This window comes from Oncorhynchus keta, chromosome 8 (genome assembly GCF_023373465.1).
Source record: "Oncorhynchus keta strain PuntledgeMale-10-30-2019 chromosome 8, Oket_V2, whole genome shotgun sequence".
NCBI lineage: Eukaryota > Metazoa > Chordata > Actinopteri > Salmoniformes > Salmonidae > Oncorhynchus > Oncorhynchus keta.
The window spans coordinates 27147825-27169276 of record NC_068428.1 but is presented as its reverse complement, the minus strand read 5'-3'; the positions used below and the strand labels follow the sequence as shown (position 1 = coordinate 27169276).

At 42.9% G+C, this 21452-nt stretch overlaps 1 protein-coding gene across 9 annotated transcripts in view; it reads right to left on the bottom strand.

Moving 5' to 3' along the window:
* LOC118386621 (otoferlin-like) overlaps nucleotides 1–21452 on the bottom strand; it is a 154229-nt gene that overhangs the window by 81603 nt on the left and 51174 nt on the right. For all 9 annotated transcript variants that reach the window (XM_052523929.1, XM_052523928.1, XM_052523934.1 and 6 more), the window contains exons 4-5: nucleotides 13983–14082; nucleotides 12738–12940 (exon numbers count right to left, since the gene is read on the bottom strand). In XM_052523929.1, the coding sequence (XP_052379889.1) occupies nucleotides 12738–12940; nucleotides 13983–14082 (303 nt within the window). The remainder of the gene's footprint in view (nucleotides 1–12737; nucleotides 12941–13982; nucleotides 14083–21452) is intronic.

Here is a 21452-nt window from a genome sequence, read left to right as displayed (position 1 = left end):
ATATTTCCCCCAGATCACACAGATCCACAAAGAATTCGAAAACATATCCAATTTTGAAAAACTCCCATATCTACTGGGTGAAATTCCACAGTGTGCCATCACAGCAGCAAGATTTGTGACCTGTTGCCACGAGAAAAGGGCAACCAGTGAAGAACAAACACCATTGTAAATACAACCCATATTTATGCTTATTTATTTTATCTTGTGTCCTTTAATTATTTGTACATTGTGTATATATATATATATAATATGACATTTGTAATGTCTTTACTGTTTTGAAACTGTTGTATGTGTAATGTTTACTGTTAATTTTTGTTGTTTTTCACATTATATATTCACTTTGTATGTTGTCTACCTCACTTGCTTTGGCAATGTTAACACATGTTTCCCATGCCAATAAAGCCCTTGAATTGAATTGAATTGAATTGAATTGAGTGAAAGGAGAGAGAGTTGAGAGAGAGAGAGAGTGAAAGGAGAGAGAGAGTGAAAGGAGAGAGAGTTGAGAGAGAGAGAGAGAGAGTGAAAGGAGAGAGAGAGTGAAAGGAGAGAGAGTTGAGAGAGAGAGTGAAAGGAGAGAGAGAGAGTGAAAGGAGAGAGAGTTGAGAGAGAGAGAGAGTGAAAGGAGAGAGTGAGAGAGAGTTGAGAGAGAGAGTGAAAGGAGAGAGAGAGTTGAGAGAGAAAGGAGAGAGAGTGAAAAAGGAGAGAGAGAGAGAGAGAGAGAGAGAGAGAGAGAGAGAGAGAGAGAGAGAGAGAGAGAGAGAGAGAGAGAGAGAGATTTGAGAGAGAGAGAGAGAGGAGAGAGAGAGAGAGAGAGAGAGATTTGAGAGAGAGAGTGAAAGGAGAGAGAGAGTTGAGAGAGAGATAGAAAGGAGAGAGAGAGAGGGGCAGAAAAGAAAGAATGGTCAGTGTAAGAGAAAATCAAACTAGGGAAATTGAATATAAATACAGAAAAAAATGATTGAACTGCAGGTCATCAATAACGAACCACCCCAAAGCTCTGTTCTGCCCTGCTGGCTCTGCTGAACGGAGCTCAATAGCTTCTCTCCCAAACACACACACACAGTGTTCTCTCAGGAGTGTCCCGTGATCAGACGGTCGGACAGTGATCAGGTAAACCTGAGAACCAGAGCAGTGGTTGTTATTTGAGCAATATTATTAATTGGGATGGCGGGTAGCCCAGTGGTTAGAGCGTTGGACTAGTAACCGAAAGTTTGCAAGATCAAATCCCTGAGCTGACAAGGTAAAAATCTGTTGTTCTGCCCCTGAACAAGGCAGTTAACCACCTCTGCTATTCAACCTCGCCCCTGTTCCACTGGAGGAAGGAGGGAGGAGAGGCTGAATAGCAGAGGTGGTTAACAACTTTCAACAGGCTTTCTCTGAATACCCCTCTGTTTTAAAATGTTCATTCTGCTCAACCCCAAAAGAGTCTGTTATTGAGTGGTGATCTATTCCCACACCATGGCTTTGGACAGGAAGTCAGGATGTCAGGGAGGGTCATTCAGTCAGTCAACATGTGGGAGGAACACAATGGCACATAAAGCACAGGCAATACACCACAGCAATACACCACAGCAAGACACTACAAAACACAAAACACTGCACTCAGACAGAAGACCTTGAGGGAAAACAGTGACATAAAACACAACACGGAACATTGAATTGTAAGAGATTCTTGCAATCTAAAGTTACCTCTACAACTATAGCATTTGATGTCTACAACTAAAGCTCTAACCGAGTATAAGTACTTCAAACAAGACACAGCTTCAAACCAAGAACACATTGCTACAGTAGCAATCAAAGACTCCAGAACATTCTACCAGTGCTACTGTAAGTTCACATAGACCTCATATGAATAAAGACCCTTAAGTCTACGTTAAAGACATAAAATACTTCCTAGATCTGTCATTTGTTGGCACTGCCATGTGATACACTGATACAGATGAAAAGACTCCACAACACAACACCATCACAATGCTGTTTGATGTGCCACCAACCTGTTGCATTGTGGGTATGATCAAAGGTGGCCTTTGAAAGCATGACGACCCCAGGCTGGCAAAGAATGAGCTTGCTTACATCCCAACACAAAACGAACAAAATGATTGAACGAATTGAACTAAAAAGCCGAACCAAATTACCATTCAAAATAATCCCTGCCTCGGTTTCCTCCGCTTTGCAAAGGAATACATGTTATGTAAGTTTACACCAGCTCCTGACAGAGCTGGTGTAACTGAGTCAGGTTTGTAGGCCTCCTTGCTCGCATACGCCTTTTCAGTTCTGCCCACAAATGATCTATAGGATTAAGGTCAGGGCTTTGTGATGGCCACTCCAATACCTTGATGTTGTTGTCCTTAAGCCATTTTGCCACAACTTTGGAAGTATGCCTGGGATCATTGTCCATTTGGAAGACCCATTTGTGACCAAGCTTTAACTTCCTGACTGATGTCTTGAGCTGTTGCTTCAATATATCCACGTAATTTTCCGTCCTCATGATGCCATCTATTTTGTGAAGTGCACCAGTCCCTACTGCAGCAAGAGTCAGACCCACCCCCACAACATGATGCTGCCACGCCCGTGCTTCATGGTTGGGATGGTGTTCTTCGTCTTGCAAGCATCCCCCTTTTTCCTCCAAACATAACGATGGTCATTATGGCCAAACAGTTCTATTTTTGTTTCATCAGACCAGAGGACATTTCTCCAAAAAGTACGATCTTTGTCCCCATGTGCAGTTGCAAACCGTAGTCTGGCTTTTTTATGGCGGTTTTGGAGAAGTGGCTTCTTCCTTGCTGACTGGCCTTTCAGGTTATGTCGACATGGGACTTGTTTTACTGTGGATATAGATACTTTTGCACCTGTTTCCTCCAGCATCTTCACAAGGTCCTTTGATGTTGTTCTCGGATTGATTTGCACTTTTCGTACCAAAGTCCATTCATCTCTAGGAGACAGAATGCATCTCCTTCCTGAGCGGTATGACAGCTGCGAGGTCCCATGGTGTTTAACTTGCATACTATTGTTTGTACAGATGAACGTGGTACCTTCAGGCGTTTGGAAATTGCTCCCAAGGATGAACCAGACTTGTGGAGGTCTACAATTTTGGCTGATTTCTTTTGATTTTCCCATAATGTCAAGCAAAGAGGCACTGAGTTTGAAGGTAGGCCTTGAAATACATCCGCAGATACACCTTCAATTGACTCAAATAATGTAAATTAGCCTATCAGAAGCTTCTAAAGCCATGACATCATTTTCTGGAATTTTACAAGCTGTTTAAAGGCATTGTCAACTTAGTGTATGTAAACTTCTGACCCACTGGAAATGTGATACAGTGAATTATAAGTGAAATAATCTGTCTGTAAACAATTGTTGGAAAAATGAATTGTGTCCTGCACAAACTATATGTCCTAACCGACTTGCCAAAACTATAACAAGAAATTTGTGGAGTGGTTGAAAAACTAGTTTTAACGACTCCAACCTAAGTGTACGTAAACCTCCGACTTCAACTGTAGTTCACGGACCAGAAATACATCCTTCTGGAGTGGCAGAGAAGGGGGCAAAGCCTGGAGCTGTGTTCCCATGTGGTTCAGTTGGTAGAGCATGGCACTTGCAATGCCAGTGATGTGGGTTCAATTCCCAGGAGGGACCAGTACACACATGTATGCACTGGCTGCATCCCCTTTGACTTCAGAATGCAGTTTCCTCTTCAAGAGGCCAACACTTGACTCCTCTGATGTGAAAAACTACTGATCGGTATCCCTTCTTCATTTTCTTTCCAAAACACTTGAGCATGCCGTCTCTGACCAACTCTCTTGCTATCTGTCTCAGAAGAATATTCTTGACCCTAACCAGTCAAGCTTCAAGACGGATCATTCAACAGAGACGGCTCTTCTCTGCATGTGTCACGGAGGCTCTCCACACTGCTAAAGTGCTCATCTCTGCATGCCTGGCAAATATCTCAGCTTGGATGTCGGCCCACCACCTCAAGCTCGACAAGACAGAGCAGCTTCCCCCCGGGGAGGCCTGCCCTCTCCAAGACCTCTCCATCACAGTTGACAACTCCACGGTGTCCCCCTCTCAGAGTGCAAAGAACCTTGGCGTGACCCTGGACAACACCCTGTTGTTCTCTGCAAACATCAAAGCAGTGACTCGCTCCTGCAGGCTCATGCTCTACAACATTCTAGACCCCATCTCACACAGGTGCTAATCCAGGCACTTGTCATCTCCTGTCCGGACTAGTGCAACTCACTGTTGGCTGGGCTCCTGCTTTTTATATTTTAAACTTTTTATTAAACCTTTGTTTACCTAGGTAAGTCAGTTAAGAACAAATTCTCATTTAAAATTACAGCCTAGCCCAGGCCAAACCCGGACGATGCTGTGCCAATTGTGCACCGCCCTACGGGACTCCCAATCTTGTCCGGGATGTGATACAGCCTGGATCTAACCTGGGACTGTAATGACACCTATTATACTGAGATGCAGGGCCTTAAACCACTGCGCCACTTGGGAGCCTTGTGCTATCAAAACCCTGCAACTTCTCCAGAACACTGCAGCCCAACTGGTACTCAACAGTCCCAAGTTCTCCTATGTCACCACGCTCCTCCGCACACTCCACAGGCTTCCAGACGAAGCTTGCATCCACTAAAAGACCATGTCACTTGCAAGAGGAACTGCCCCTCCCTACCTTCAGGCTATGCTCAAAACCCTACACCCCAACCCGAGCATTCCATTCTGCCACCTCTGGTCTCTTGGCCCTCCCACCCCTATCTTCACCCCAGTTCCAATTCAGCCCAGTCCAAGCTCTATTCTGTCCTGGCAGTCCAATGGTGGAACAAGATTCCCCCTGAAGCTAGGACAGCAGAGTCCCTGCCAATCTTCCAAAAACTTCTGAAACCCTACAAAGAGTATCTTACATAATCCGACAGCACCCCCCCCCCCTCACACTACCTCCTTAGCTATTTTAAGATTAATGCACTAACTGTAAGTAGCTCTAGATAAGAGTGTCTGCTAAATTACTCAAATGTCATTGTAAACTGGTGTGTGTGTGCGTGCGTGCGTGTGTGTGTGTGCAATCAAAGGGATAAAGAGCAATTAAAAGGCCAGTGAAACCCCTTTCTCATTTTTCTTATCACTTTACCATGGTAGCTCAGACCTGAAGACCGCACACACACACGCACACACACACACTCCATCTGTCTTTTATCCTTTGTCTATGCCAATGTCAGAAGAACAGAAGTCCTCCTTCCTAAACTGTACCAATGTTGGAATTTGGGATGACCTTTAAACCACATGTAATTCTATCATTACAGACAGGGTGGTCTAAGTTGCACCAGTAAACTACACAGTCTTAATCTTCTGTTTGATATGTACTGTACAAGACTCCAACTCTCATTAACTCAGTGTCACGGTTTTCTAATGGTGAAGGAGAGTCGGACCAAACTGCAGCGCGTATATTGTGATCCATGTTTATTTACACAACGTAACACGAATCCAAAACACAAACTCTACAAAACAATAAACTTAGTGAAAACCGAAACAGCCTTAACTGGTGCAAACTAACACAGACTAAGGCCATCAAGACACTCAGGACAATCACCCACAAATACAACCAAAGAATATGGCTGCCTAAATATGGCTCCCAATCAGAGACAACGATAAACACCTGCCTCTGATTGAGAACCACTTCAGACAGCCATAGACTCTCCTAGAACACCCCACTAAGCTACAATCCCACTAAGCTACACACCACATACAAAAACCCATGTCACACCCTGGCCTGACCAAATACATAAAGAAAAAACACAAAATACTTCGACCAGGGCGTGACACTCTGACCCAAATCTGGCTGCTCAATAAGGTTAGGATTATGTCTCTTAGCCTTCTGCTTCTCCCCTGATCTATTGTACGGTAGGCAATAAAACCATCTTAATGAATCTCCCACACACCAGATTCCTCTAGCAATAAAAACATCTTAATTAACAGTCTATTGACTGGAAGTGTAACTTGAGCTTGAGCTTTCTCCTAGGTATAGGACAGACACTTCAAAACCTTATTCCTTATGATACATTTTTTTCACTGCCTGTTTTGCCATTTATGAATGGGTTTCAATGGGTTTAATCAATTCAATGGGTTTAAAATCGCTAAATTATCCATGGTATGACCATCTTAATACAGTTCCATATGCTAGCCTGGTAATAAAACCATCTTAATACAGTTCCATATCCTAGCCTGGTAATAAAACCATCTTAATACAGTTCCATATGCTAGCCTGGTAATAAAACCATCTTAATACAGTTCCATATGCTAGCCTGGTAATAAAACCATCTTAATACAGTTCCATATGCTAGCCTGGTAATAAAACCATCTTAATACAGTTCCATATCCTAGCCTGGTAATAAAACCATCTTAATACAGTTCCATATGCTAGCCTGGTAATAAAACCATCTTAATACAGTTCCATATGCTAGCCTGGTAATAAAACCATCTTAATACAGTTCCATATGCTAGTCTGGTAATAAAACCATCTTAATACAGTTCCATATGCTAGCCTGGTAATAAAACCATCTTAATACAGTTCCATATGCTAGCCTGGTAATAAAACCATCTTAATACAGTTCCATATGCTAGCCCGGTAATAAAACCATCTTAATACAGTTCCATATCCTAGCCTGGCAATACAACCATCGTAATACAGTTCCATATCCTAGCCTGGCAATAAAACCATCTTAATACAGTTCCATATGCTAGCCTGGTAATAAAACCATCTTAATACAGTTCCATATCCTAGCCTGGTAATAAAACCATCTTAATACAGTTCCATATCCTAGCCTGGCAATAAAACCATCTTAATACAGTTCCATATGCTAGCCTGGCAATAAAACCATCTTAATACAGTTCCATATGCTAGCCTGGCAATACAACCATATTAATACAGTTCCATATCCTAGCCTGGTAATAAAACCATCTTAATGAATATCACGCACACCAGATTCCACGACCGCTTACCGTGGACATCTAGCCCTTAGCAATTGCATAATCATAAAACATAATAAGCCCTGTGATTGTAATTATTCTACATGAAATAGAAAGACCCTTCTGGTGTGACATTGATTTAGATTTAAGGGCCGGTATGGAATGACTTCTGTTTCATCATGGTGAAATGTCATCATACATAGAACGTGAGATGATAATAAATTAAGTTTATGATGTAATAATGCCTTAGGGTGACAGACGATGAGGTCTCAGGGACAAATTAATTGCTTTGATTCCAAGGTACTAGTGTGCGTGTGTGTGTCCTACTCCCATGTCTCTGAAAAAAACACTCTCTCATGAACACGCGCACACTCAAACATGCAAGACGGCACTGCTGCAACCCAAAGAGAAGAGACACTGCAACCCAAACAGCATATGGTACCTTGAGTTCACACTGTTTTTGTCCTCCTCCTCATTCTCCTCCCTGTAAGAAGCACCAACCCAGACAGGTTAATACAATGGCCTCAATGCCATTGTATTAGGCTGGGTTTCTGTACAGCACTTTGAGATATCAGCTGATGTACGAAGGGCTATATAAATACAATTTGATTTGATTTGATTTGATTTTGGTTCCATGAGGTCATCATTGTTCCTCCAGTACTGTAGTGTGTGTTTTCCATCAGTATGTCATCACTCTGTGTGGGTTCACTGGGCTTCTCTCTCACACAAAATCTCAGCTCTCCTCTGTGCTACTGTACTGTACTGTACCACTGACAGGACTAGCTCTTTGTTGCCTCGGTAGTTAGGAGATGACAGGTGCCCTCGTCTAGCACCAAGGACAGAGGTATGTGTGTGTGTGTGTGTGTGTGTGTGTGTGTGTGTGTGTGTGTGTGTGTGTGTGTGTGTGTGTGTGTGTGTGTGTGTGTGTGTGTGTGTGAGTGAGTGAGTGAGTGAGTGAGTGAGTGAGTGAGTGAGTGAGTGAGTGAGTGAGTGAGTGTGCAAAAGAAAGGCCGGAATGTATTTTTACAGCCCAGGAGCAATTTCGATTTTGGCCACTAGATGGCAGCCGTGTGTGTGCCACGCTTTAGACTGATCCAATGAACAATTACATATCTGTTCAAAATTTTGTATTAAGACTGCCCAAATGTGCTTAATTGATTTATTAATACATTTTCAAGTTCATAATTGTGCACTCTCCTCAAACAATAGCATGGTATTATTTCACTGTAATAGCCACTGTAAATTGGACAGTACAGTTGGATTAACAAGAATTTAACTTTCTGCCCATATCAGATATGTTTATGTCCTGGATTTTTTTGTTTGTTACTTACAACGTCATGCTAATGACATTAGCATAGGTTAGCTCAATGTCCCGCGGGGGGAGAGGGGGGGCACCGATCCTGTAGGACGTTAAATGAGGAAGACACATTTCAGTTGACTGACGAGGCATCCCCCTTTCCCTTTTCTCCTCAGCCTGCGTCATTTTTTACAGGTCTCATAAACCACAGATCAGCTCTATGGGGACGCACTATAAAAACTCTGTTCCGTCCAATAAAACCCACTAAATCAGTACATCTAAACTCTAGGAGATGATAACTGTATGTGTCAGTTCAATAGATTTTCATGAGGATTCACAGACAGAGCCCCATTCCATTGTAATGCCCAGTTGACTCCCACTACAAACTGTCTAGTCAGGAGGATGGCGATTCTCATGGTGAGAGACTCACTCTAATGCATCCAAATACAGTGGCTGATGTATGGTCCCAACCACACACAGATACACTCACACACACACACACACACACACGCACGCATGCACGCACACACACACACACATACACACACACATGCACGCACACATATAGACACACGCACGCACACACAAACACTTAACACGTGTTATGATAATGGGTTAGGGAACCTAGCCAGGCAAACCACCCAACAGGAAAATAAATGCTATCTACACCGTCTTAGCCTACACACTATTCAACAGAAAACACAATAACACACCACATTGAGTACGGTTACATGCACACAAGAATACAATTATGGTGGATAGTCAGATTAATATAATAGTTAGTTTAAAACCTTTACATGCTTTGAAAGAAAAACGATTTCCCAAATAATCCTGTTTACATAAACACCCTCTGAAATCAGGCAACCTGATGAGACGATTGATAATTGTAGATAATCGCTAATCAAAGCAAATGTTCTACCACAGCGACCGTGTTATTTTTGCAAAGGCTATAAGATTCAGGCATACAAAGTTTGTATGTGAAAAACATTTCTAAAATGCATACTTTCAGGTCTTCCGAAGGAACTTCCCTCATAAGAGGGAGGCTTGTACATGCACAGACCAAATAGATCAAATACACCACTGGCACTGTTTACATGATAGGAATAATCATTGAAGGGCTATGAGCTCAATGGAAAATAATGAATGACGCGGAAGGTGTGTTCCAAGGAGAGGGGAACTATAACCTTCCATGGAGTTGCATTTTATTTGATTATCCGTTTTATACCATGGTTATAATTGAACACATTTGCCGCTAGAAATTGAATTATACCGTGCTGATATACCGTGCATTATAGGGAAATAATGCATGCTCTAGAATTTCCTTCAACAGTATTCAACAATGCCATGATATACAGTGCCTTTGAAAAGTATTCAGACCCCTTGACTTTTTTCACATTTTGTTACGTTACAGCCTTATTCTAATATTGATTAAATTGTTTTTTTTATCCTCAATAATTTACACACAATACCTCATATTGTCAAAGCAAAAAAAGGTCTTCAGAATTGTAGCTAATTTATTAAACATAGAAAACTGAAATATCACATTTACAGAAGTATTCAGACCCTTCACTCAGTACTTTGTTGAAGCACCTTTGGCAGTGATTACAGCAATAAGTCTTCTTGGGTATGACGCTACAAGCTTGCCACACTTGTATTTGGAGAGTTTCTCCCATTCTTCTCTGCAGATCCTCTCAATCTCTGTCAGGTTGGATGTGGAGCGTTGCTGCACAGCTATTTTCAGGTCTCTCCAGAGATGTTTGATCGGGTTCAAGTCCGGGTCTGGCTATGCCATTCAAGGACATTCAGAGACTTGTCCCTAAGCCATTTCTGCATTATCTTGGCCATGTGCTTAGGGTCATTGTCCTGTTGGAAGGTGAACCTTCACCCCAGTCTGAGGTCCTGAGCGCTCTGGAGAGGGTTTTCATCAAGGATCTCTCTGTTCTTTTCTCCGCTCATCTTTGCCTCGATCTTGACCAGTCTCCCAGTCCCTGCTGCTGAAAAACATCCCCACAGCATGATGCTGCCACCACTATGCTTTACCGTAGGGATGGTGCTAGATTTACTCCAGACGTGTTTCTTGGCATTCCAGCCAAATAGTTCAATCTTGGTTTCATCAGACCAGAGAAGCTTGATTCTCATGGTCTGAGATTCTTCAGGTCCCAAGCGGGCTGTCGTGTGCCTTTTACTGAGGAGTGGCTTCCATCTCGCAACTCTATCATAAAGGCCTGAATGATGAACTGCTGCAGAGATGGTTCTCCTATCTCCACAGATGAACTCTAGAGCTCTGTCAGAGTGCCCATCGGGTTCTTGGTCACCTCCCTGACCAAGGCCCTTCTCCCCTGATTGCTCAGTTTGGCTGGGCAGCCAGCTCCAGAAAGAGTCTTGATGGTTCCAAACTTCTTCCATTTAAGAATGATGGAGGCCACTGAGTTCTTGGGGACCTTCAATGCTGCAGGAATTTGTTATACCCTTCACCTGATCTGTGGCCTCAACACAATCCTGTCTCGGAGCTCGACTGACAATTTCTTCGACCTCATGGCTTGGGTTTTGCACTGTAAAGTGTGGAACCTAATGTAGACATGTCAGAGTGTGCGCAACTGGTCGAAGGAAGTCAGGTGCAGGAGAGCAGAGATAAGTGAACAGGCACACTTTATTCAGGCAGAGGAAAACAGCCGAACGCAACTGCGTCACAAAATTACCCAAATGGGTACAAATAACTGCTTTGCTTTATCTTGGCCAGGATGCAGTTGTAAATGAGAACTTGTTCTCAACTAGCCTACCTGGTTAAATAAAGGTGAAATAAAAATAAGAACATGTTTCAGCTACAGTGCCGTGCGAAAGTATTCGGCCCCCTTGAACTTTGCGACCTTTTGCCACATTTCAGGCTTCAAACATAAAGATATAAAACTGTATTTTTTTTGTGAAGAATCAACAACAAGTGGGACACAATCATGAAGTGGAACGACATTTATTGGATATTTCAAACTTTTTTAACAAATCAAAAACTGAAAAATTGGGCGTGCAAAATTATTCAGCCCCCTTAAGTTAATACTTTGTAGCGCCACCTTTTGCTGCGATTACAGCTGTAAGTCGCTTGGGGTATGTCTCTATCAGTTTTGCACATCGAGAGACTGACATTTTTTCCCATTCCTCCTTGCAAAACAACTCGAGCTCAGTGAGGTTGGATGGAGAGCATTTGTGAACAGCAGTTTTCAGTTATTTCCACAGATTCTCGATTGGATTCAGGTCTGGACTTTGACTTGGCCATTCTAACACCTGGATATGTTTATTTTTGAACCATGCCATTGTAGATTTTGCTTTATGTTTTGGATCATTGTCTTGTTGGAAGACAAATCTCCGTCCCAGTCTCAGGTCTTTTGCAGACTCCATCAGGTTTTCTTCCAGAATGGTCCTGTATTTGGCTCCATCCATCTTCCCATCAATTTTAACCATCTTCCCTGTCCCTGCTGAAGAAAAGCAGGCCCAAACCATGATGCTGCCACCACCATGTTTGACAGTGGGGATGGTGTGTTCAGGGTGATGAGCTGTGTTGCTTTACGCCAAACATAACGTTTTGCATTGTTGCCAAAAAGTTCAATTTTGGTTTCATCTGACCAGAGCACCTTCTTCCACATGTTTGGTGTGTCTCCCAGGTGGCTTGTGGCAAACTTTAAACTACACTTTTTATGGATATCTTTAAGAAATGGCTTTCTTCTTGCCACTCTTCCATAAAGGACAGATTTGTGCAATATACGACTGATTGTTGTCCTATGGACAGAGTCTCTCACCTCAGCTGTAGATCTCTGCAGTTCATCCAGAGTGATCATGGGCCTCTTGGCTGCATCTCTGATCAGTCTTCTCCTTGTATGAGCTGAAAGTTTAGAGGGACGGCCAGGTCTTGGTAGATTTGCAGTGGTCTGATACTCCTTCCATTTCAATATTATCGCTTGCACAGTGCTCCTTGGGATGTTTAAAGCTTGGGAAATCTTTTTGTATCCAAATCCGGCTTTAAACTTCTTCACAACAGTATCTCGGACCTGCCTGGTGTGTTCCTTGTTCTTCATGATGCTCTCTGCGCTTTTAACGGACCTCTGAGTCTATCACAGTGCAGGTGCATTTATACAGAGACTTGATTACACACAGGTGGATTGTATTTATCATCATTAGTCATTTAGGTCAACATTGGATCATTCAGAGATCCTCACTGAACCTCTGGAGAGAGTTTGCTGCACTGAAAGTAAAGGGGCTGAATAATTTTGCACGCCCAATTTTTCAGTTTTTGATTTGTTAAAAAAGTTTGAAATATCCAATAAATGTCGTTCCACTTCATGATTGTGTCCCACTTGTTGTTGATTCTTCACAAAAAAATACAGTTTTATATCTTTATGTTTGAAGCCAGAAATGTGGCAAAAGGTCGCAAAGTTCAAGGGGGCCGAATACTTTCGCAAGGCACTGTATATTAATGGGGTTGTCGACTCACTTCCTGAAAGTGGGAATTCCGTGGATGGATCGTCCAGGAGACACTCCTGATCCTGATCCATGGCTGTGTCCGGAAAGCAGGCTGTCTGTCTCAAACTGGAACGTTCCCTCTGGGTCGCCCGGAACGTCCAGGAATTCCCCATCGCTCCACACCCCCACTGTCCCATCCATGGTCGTGTACTTGATGTCTACGGTAACACTAGTCTGGAATGGAATAGCCGACCAATGAATTAGTCAAAACAAAATAGAAACACACAGATTTCTCAGCAAGTGAATACACGACAAGGAACTGTGGCATTGGATTTTTTTTGACAGCAACTGCCTTTACTACAAACCAAGCCATTTATTTCACTGACAAAGACTGAGGAGGGAAATAAACAAACAATGTTCCCCTTTCCACCTCTCTCTCCCTATCTCGCTCTCTCTGCCCTGCGACCCCCCGGGAGCCAGTAAATCACTGCAGAGCCAGTAAAGTTAAAGGTGTTACTATGGTAACCCTGGATCTTTCAGTGCACTTCTGCTTAGTTAGAACTCAGGTGAGAGTCTGCCGGATGTTTTCCTCCTCTCTCCCTCATCAGGGACAGAGAGGGGTGCAGAGGGGCTGAGAGGTGTGTGTGTGTGTGTGTGTGTGTGTGTGTGTGTGTGTGTGTGTGTGTGTGTGTGTGTGTGTGTGTGTGTGTGTGTGTGTGTGTGTGTGTGTGTGTGTGTGTGTGTGTGTGTGTGTGTGTGTGTGTGTGTGTGTGTGTGTGTGTGTGTGGAGAGCCGCACACTCTAGGAGCTCAGATGTAATAATTTCATAACCAACCTTTCGACAGCCAACAGGTATAATGAGTGTGAGTACCCCCCAGGTCATTCTGGTTACTATGTGTGATATCATCTGAATAACAGAGTCAGCATTCACAGCTCCACTAACACCATTCTCCTAAGCCCTGGGGTAATTTATACAGATGAGCTCTCACACTCTTTATAGTCGTTTCTCTATCCCCCCTTTCTATATCTCCCTTGATCTCTCCATCCCTTGCTCCCTCTAGCTTACTCTCTTTTTCATTCCCTTAAACACTGTTCTCTGAATATATGGCTATTGGATCAGTACTCATCTGAGCTCCATAAAATACATATCTGTTTATCTGTGTGTCTGCGGTATATACTGTAAATACATGTGTGCTGTCCATAGACCAGTATGGAGGATTCCCACTCTTATGGTTGAAGACCTGTAGACTGATCTGGAACCAGTGCTGGGGCTTACCCGTATGGCGGTGTTGTTGTCATCGATGAGTGTGTCTGTCACCTCCAGCTGCCCCTCCTCCGCCACCTTCTGTAGAACCATCCGGAAGGTTCCAATGACTCTGGAACAACAAAATCACAAAAACCATAAACAACCAAACTATAGTGGGATAGTGGGTTAGAACCCATTAGTTGATCAAGGCTATAGATCCTCCCCCAGCAGGTCATGATGCAGGGCTGTGTCTTAGCTAGAAACATTGGTATAGTCTGTTTGATAGGTCACAGAGAATCTCAGAAAGACAGACAGAAATGGACAGTGCACTGCACATAGAATGAGCCTTAATCTCTTTAACCTCTTTAACAGTGGGTTTTGGTGGGTTACATTGAATCAGTGTGATAGTGTTGTCCTCACACAGCTTGCACCATCTTCCTCTTCCTCCCCTCTATGTTCTCTCTCTCTCTCCACCTTCTTGTTGACTATCTCATAATCCCATACAGTATGTTTCTACCATCCACCATAAGTCTTTCTGTCTATTTCAGTCTTTCGTATCTGGCTCCTGTCTCTTCTCCCTCTGCCTGCATGGTGTGTAGGCAAGTGGCTGTGTTTGTGTGTGTGTGTTTGTGTATACGCGCACACGAATGTGTGTGTGTGGGCAGAGTGATGGAGATTGGCTCTGACAGGCAGGGATAGTGTGTCATTGTCGCAACCCGCTACAGCAACTAATCAGTAAAGACTGGCAGACTATGAGTAATCGGCTACTATTAAATCTCAGCTACAGAGCTACTGAGAGAGATATATATATACACACCACACCAACCTTTGGCCAGCGAGGAATTTGTGAAGTTGAGTTGCATTCAACCCTCCCCAACATACCAACACCAAACATTTATATCCATATGGTTTTCTCATTAGCTGCTTTCGCTGTTCCCAAAAAAAGCTATTTTAACTAAGTGTCTAAGAAAACTTCAGTGATTTATTCCCATAGCACACTAACTTTAGGTTTTTAACTTTCTGTCTATAAGCAAAGTTTCCAGAAATATACAGTGGCTTGCGAAAGTATTCACCCCCTTGGCATTTTTCCTATTTTATTGCCTTACAACCTGGAATTAAAATAGATTTTTTTTTTTGGGGGGGGGGGGTTGTATCATTTGATTTACACAACAAGCCTATCACTTTGAAGATTTTTTATTATTTATTATTGTGAAACAAACAAGAAAGAAAACCAAAAAACAGAAAACTTGAGCGTGCATAAGTATTCACTCCCCCTCAATACTTTGTAGAGCCACCTTTTGCAGCAATTACAGCTGCAAGTCTCTTAGGGTATGTCTGTATAAGCTTGGCACATCAAGCCACTGGGATTTTTCCATTCTTCAAGGCAAAACTGCTCCAGCTCCTTCAAGTTGGATGGGTTCCACTGATGTACAGCAATTTTAAGTCATACCACAGATTCTAAATTTGATTGAGGTCTGGGCTGTGACTAGGACATTTCCAGACATTTAAACGTTTCCCCTTAACTTCTTCGAGATAGGGGGTGCTCTTTTAATTTTTGGATAAAAAACGTTCCTGTTTTAAACAAGATATTTTGTCACGAAAAGATGCTCGACTATGCATGTTTCCAAAACTGCAAAGATATTATCGGTGAGTGCCCCAGAACTAATGCTACAGGCGAAACCAAGATGAAGTTTCATACAGGAAATGCCCCAGATTCTGAAGGCGCTGTGTTCCAATGTCTCCTTATATGGCTGTGAATGCGCCAGGAATGAGCCTGCCCTTTGTGTCGTTTCTCCAAGGTGTCTGCAGCATTGTGACATATTTGTAGGCATATCATTGGAAGATTGACCATAAGAGACTACATTTACCAGGTGTCCGCCCGGTGTCCTGTGTCTAAATTATTGGGTCATCTTTAGGTCCATGCGCGTTCCATTTCTTCAGAAGAGAAAGTCAACTGCCACGATGGATTTATCGTCGATAGATATGTGAAAACACCTTGAGGATTGATTCTAAATATCGGTTTGCCATGTTTCTGTCGATATTATGGAGTTAATTAACTTAATTTTCGTTTTTTTTCTTACCCAAACGTGACGCAGAAAACGGAGCGATTTGTCCTAAACAAATAATATTTTTGTAAAAACTGAACATTTGCTATCTAACTGAGAGTCTCCTCACTGAAAACATCTGAAGTTCTTTAAAGGAAAATGATTTTATTTGAATGCTTTTCTGTTTTTTGTGAAAATGTTGCATGCTGAATGTCAGGCATAATCCTATGCTAGGCTATCAATACTGTTACACAAATGCTTGTTTTGCTATGGTTGAGAAGCATATTTTTGAAAATCTGAGATGACAGTGTTGTTAACAAAAGGCTAAGCTTGAGAGCAAATAGATTTATTTCATTTCATTTGCGATTTTCATGAATAGCTAAGGTTGCGTTATGCTAATGAGCTTGCGGATAGATTTACACAATCCTGGATACAGGTTTTTTTCGTAGCTAAACGTGACGCAGAAAACGGAGCGATTTGTCCTAAACAAATAATCTTTCAGGAAAAACTGAACATTTGCTATCTAACTGAGAGTCTCCTCATTGAAAACATCCGAAGTTCTTCAAAGGTAAATTATTTTATTTGAATGCTTTTCTGTTTTTTGTGAAAATGTTGCCTGCTGAATGCTAACGCTAAATGCTACGCTAAATGCTACGCTAGCTATCAATACTGTTACACAAATGCTTGTTTTGCTATGGTTGAGAAGCATATTTTGAAAATCTGAGATGACAGTGTTGTTAACAAAAATCTAAGCTTGAGAGCTAGCATATTGATTTCATTTCATTTGCAATTTTCATGAATAGTTAACGTTGCGTTATGGTAATGAGCTTGAGGCTGTATTCACGATCCCGGGTCCGGGATGGCTCGTCGCAACAGGTTAAACCACTCGAGTGTTGCTTTAACAGTATGCTTAGGGCCATTGTCCTGCTGGAAGGTGAACCTCCGTCCCAGTCTCAAATCTCTGGAAGACTGAAACAGATTTCCCTCAAGAATTTCCCTGTATTTAGCGCCATCCAGCATTCCTTCAATTCTGACCAGTTTCCCAGTCCCTGCCGATGAAAAACATCCCCACAGCATGATGCTGCCACCACCATGTTTTACTGTGGGGATGAGGTTCTGGCAGTGATGAGAGGTGTTGGGTTTGCGCCAGACATAGCATTTTCCTTGATGGCCAAAAAGCTCAATTTTAGTCTCATCTGACCAGAGTACCTTCTTCCATATGTTTGGGGAGACTCCCACATGCCTTCTTGCAAACGCAAAAAGTGTTTTATTATTATTTTCTTTAAGTACAGGCTTTTTTTCTGGCCACTCTTCCGTAAAGTCCAGCTCTGTGGAGTGTACGGCTTAAAATGGTCCTATGGACAGATACTCCAATATCCGCTGTGGATATTTGCAGCTCCTTCAGGGTTATCTTTGGTCTCTTTGTTGCCTCTTTGATTAACACCCTCCTGGCCTGGTTCATGAGTTTTGCTGGGCGGCCCTCTCTTGGCAGGTTTGTTGTGGTGCCATATTCTTTCCATTTTTTAATCATGGATGTAATGGTGCTCCGTGGGATGTTCAAAGTTTCGGATATGTTTTTATAACCCAACCCTGATCTGTACTTCTCCACAACTTTGTCCCTGACCTGTTTGGAGAGCTCCTTGGTCTTCATGGTGCCGCTTGCTTGGTGATTCCCCTTGCATAGTGGTGTTGCAGACTCTTGGGCCTTTCAGAACAGGTGTATATATGAGATCATGTGACAGATCATGTGGCACTTAGATTGCACACAGGTAGACTTTAACTAATTATGTGACTTATGTGAAGGTAATTGGTTGCACCAGATCTTATTTAGGGGCTTCATAGCAAAGGGGGTGAATACATATGCACGCAACACTTTTTTATTTATTTTTATTTCACTTTTTGTGTATGTCCATTACATGAAATCCAAATAAAAATCCATTTAAATTACAGGTTGTAATGCAACAAAATAGGAAAAAATGCCAAGGGTATGAATTATTTTGCAAGGCAATGTATATACATTTTTTACTTTTATTTAATTGCTTTGGATTAAAACAAAAGCCTCCAAAATACTTAAGTTGGGAGATAATTCCAATTCTGTAACAGCCCTGAGTCTCAGCACGTACCAGACTGCTTAGAGAGATATGGGTTTCAGGGCCTCCCAAGTGGCGCAGTGGTCTAAGGCACTTGATCACAATGCTAGCTGTGCCACTAGAGATTCTGCGTTCGAGTCCAGGCTCTGTCACAGCCGGCCGTGACCGGGAAACCCATGGGGCGTTGTCTGGGTTAGGGGAGGGTTTGGCCGGCAGGGATGTCCTTGTCCCGTCGCACGCTAGCGACTCCTGTGGCGTGTGTACAGCGTTTCCTCTGACACATTGGTGCTTCTGGGTTAAGAGGGCAACATGTCAAGAAGCAGTGCGGTTGTGTTTTGGGGGACGCACAGCTCTTGACCTTCGCCTCTCCCGCACCCGTATGGGAGTTGCAGTGATGAGACAAGACTGTAACTACCAATTGGACACCAAAAACTATGGGTTTCACTCTGTATGAGCAACAGCTATAAAGGCTTAATTAAGCCTTCATAGTGCATTTTACAACAAAGTCTCACGTCAGAATTAGACATAAATCTATGTTTCTCAAATTTCGAAGTTGTTCCAAACGTCAAATTTCGAAGTTAACTATAGGCATTAACTCAGAAATCTCAAGGTTAGGCATTAACTCTGAAGGGCTAAGGTAAGGGTTAAGGTTTGGGACGGGCTTAAACTAAAAATCTCCTAAAAAATAATATATCACTGAATTTGAACATGCAACCTTTGGCACAAGAGGCTGCTTTCTACATCAACTCCAAATGTTTGTAAGGCCTTCATAGATACTACACAAATCATTTACGAGCAAATGGAATTCGCTGTTCATTTCAAGTGGGAGTGAAATGTGGTGTTCAGTCAGAGAATTACAGAGGATGTGAATTATTTATATAGTCCCCCCCCCCCCCCAACCCATTAGGTTGCTACTTCCACATGCCTAATGATCATACACCCAAACAACCTTAATACACCCAAACAACCTTAATACACCCAAACAACCTTAATACACACACACACATACACACACACACACACACACACACACACACACACACACACACACACACACACACACACACACACACACACACACACACACACACACACACACACACACACACACACACACACACACACACACACACACACACACACACACACACACACACACACACACACATCCACTGAGAGCCCAACTACACACACTAGAAGCCACACTGACGGATCTGGAAGGGCAACTAGTCAATGGCATTACAGCCTGGCACATACACAAACACACACACGCCTTTAGGACCTTTATAAACTGAGCACACAGACTTTAACCTAATCAAAGACTTAACTCAACAGGAGAAGCTCTCCCTTGAGAAAGATATCCCAACCCCGAGCAGGTCAGACCAGACCTCTTTATTATATAACCCCGCAGATGAGCAAACCCAAGCGGAAAGTCAACCCTCCCAGCACAGAGTACTACTCCCTCATTGAAATGAAGGATATATTTACCCAGCTGGAGGTAAAGCATGTGGAGCTGGAACAGCAGGTGATTACCCTCCAGTCAGCACAGACCCAGACAACAGTCCAGCACAACAACACCCCTTTAACCAGACCCGGAGAGCTGGAGGTGGAGAGAGACATACTGTATCTGCACTTAGGACTGTGGTGAGACAACTTTAACATGATAAAAAGCATGAGCAGGAGAAGAACAGAGCACTAGAGGAGAGGATCAGACTGCTGGAGGAGGGTGAGGGGGATGGCGTGTGACAGAGAACAGCCCACTAGAGAGGTGGCCACCCCCGCAGAGAAGCCAGCAGAACAGCCCACCTCAGCTCCCAACAAGTCTCGACACCACAGCGAAACAGTCCACCCCAAAGCCTGACCATAGCCTCGAAATCCTAGCGGGACAAACAAATGAAGAACCCCAAGCACAGGGGATTTCACCCCCTCTGAGCACCCCCTGTGTCAGCCACCCAGATAGCCCCCCCTTCCACACCCACTGAGGACATACACAAGACACAGATTGTACTCCTTATGGACTCAAATGGGAAATATGTACAAAAAAAAAATGTTTTCCCAAACACAGTGTGTCTAAAAGCTGGTGTCCAAACATCCAGCACGTCCTAGACCGTCTGTCTGAGGACCAACTCCTCTTCGTCTGATGATGAGGAATAGGAATCATCGGACCAACACGCAGCGTGGTAAGTGTTCATAGTAAATTTAACGAAATAAACTGAACACTGAATGACAAAAACAACAAAGAGCGTGAACGACACGAAACAGAAAGCAACTACCCACAAACACAGGTGGGTACAGGCTACCAAAGTATGGTTCTCAATCAGAGACAACGATGGACAGCTGCCTCTGATTGGGAACCATACCAGGCCAAACACATAGAAATACAACACACAGAACAAGAAACATAGAATTCCCACTCCAACTCACGCCCTGACCAAACCAAATGGAAGGAACTAAGGTCAGGACGTGACACCTAGCCACATAATAATACACACAGGCACAAACGACCTCAGAGCCCAGCAGGAAAGGGTGGCCAAAGAACTCAAGGGAGTGATAGAAAAAGCTTGTTCTACTTTCCCTAACTATCCACCCTGCTATCACAAAAAGACTCCCTGCTACCATACAGCGGGTATACGCAAGTATTTCCCATGACTGTGCCTCAAAACCAAATGTTTACCTGACCCACCACTCCAACCTGGACTTGAACAGCCTTCATGACCAGGTCCACCGATACAAGGCAGCAGTGCCCACCTTCACCCAGACCCTAAAGGACATCCCTCTCAAACATACAGTTGAAGTCAGAAGTTTACATTTACTTCTGTTGGAGTCATTAAAACTCTTTTTTCAACCACTCCACATATTTCTTGTTAACCAACTATAGATTTGGCAAGTCGGTTAGGACATATACTTTGTGCAGGACACAAGTCATTTTTCTGAACATTGTTTACAGACAGATTATTTTAATTATAATTCACTGTACCACAATTCTAGTGGGTCAGAAGTTTACATACACTAAGTTGACTGTGCCTTTAAACAGCTTGTAGAATTCCAGAAAATGCTGTCATGGCTTTAGAAGCTTCTGATAAGCTAATTGACATTATTTGAGTAAATTGAAGATCTACCAGTGGGTGAATTTCAAGGCCTACCTTCAAACTCAGTGCCTCTTTGCTTGACATCATGGGAAAATCAAAATAAATCAACCAAGACCTCAGGAAAAAAAATTGTAGACCTCCACAAGTCTGGTTCATCCTTGGGAGCAATTTCCAAATGCCTGAAGTACCAAGTTCATCTGTACAAACAATAGTACACAAGTGTAAACACCATGGGACCATGTAGATGTCATACCGCTCAGGTAGGAAATGCATTCT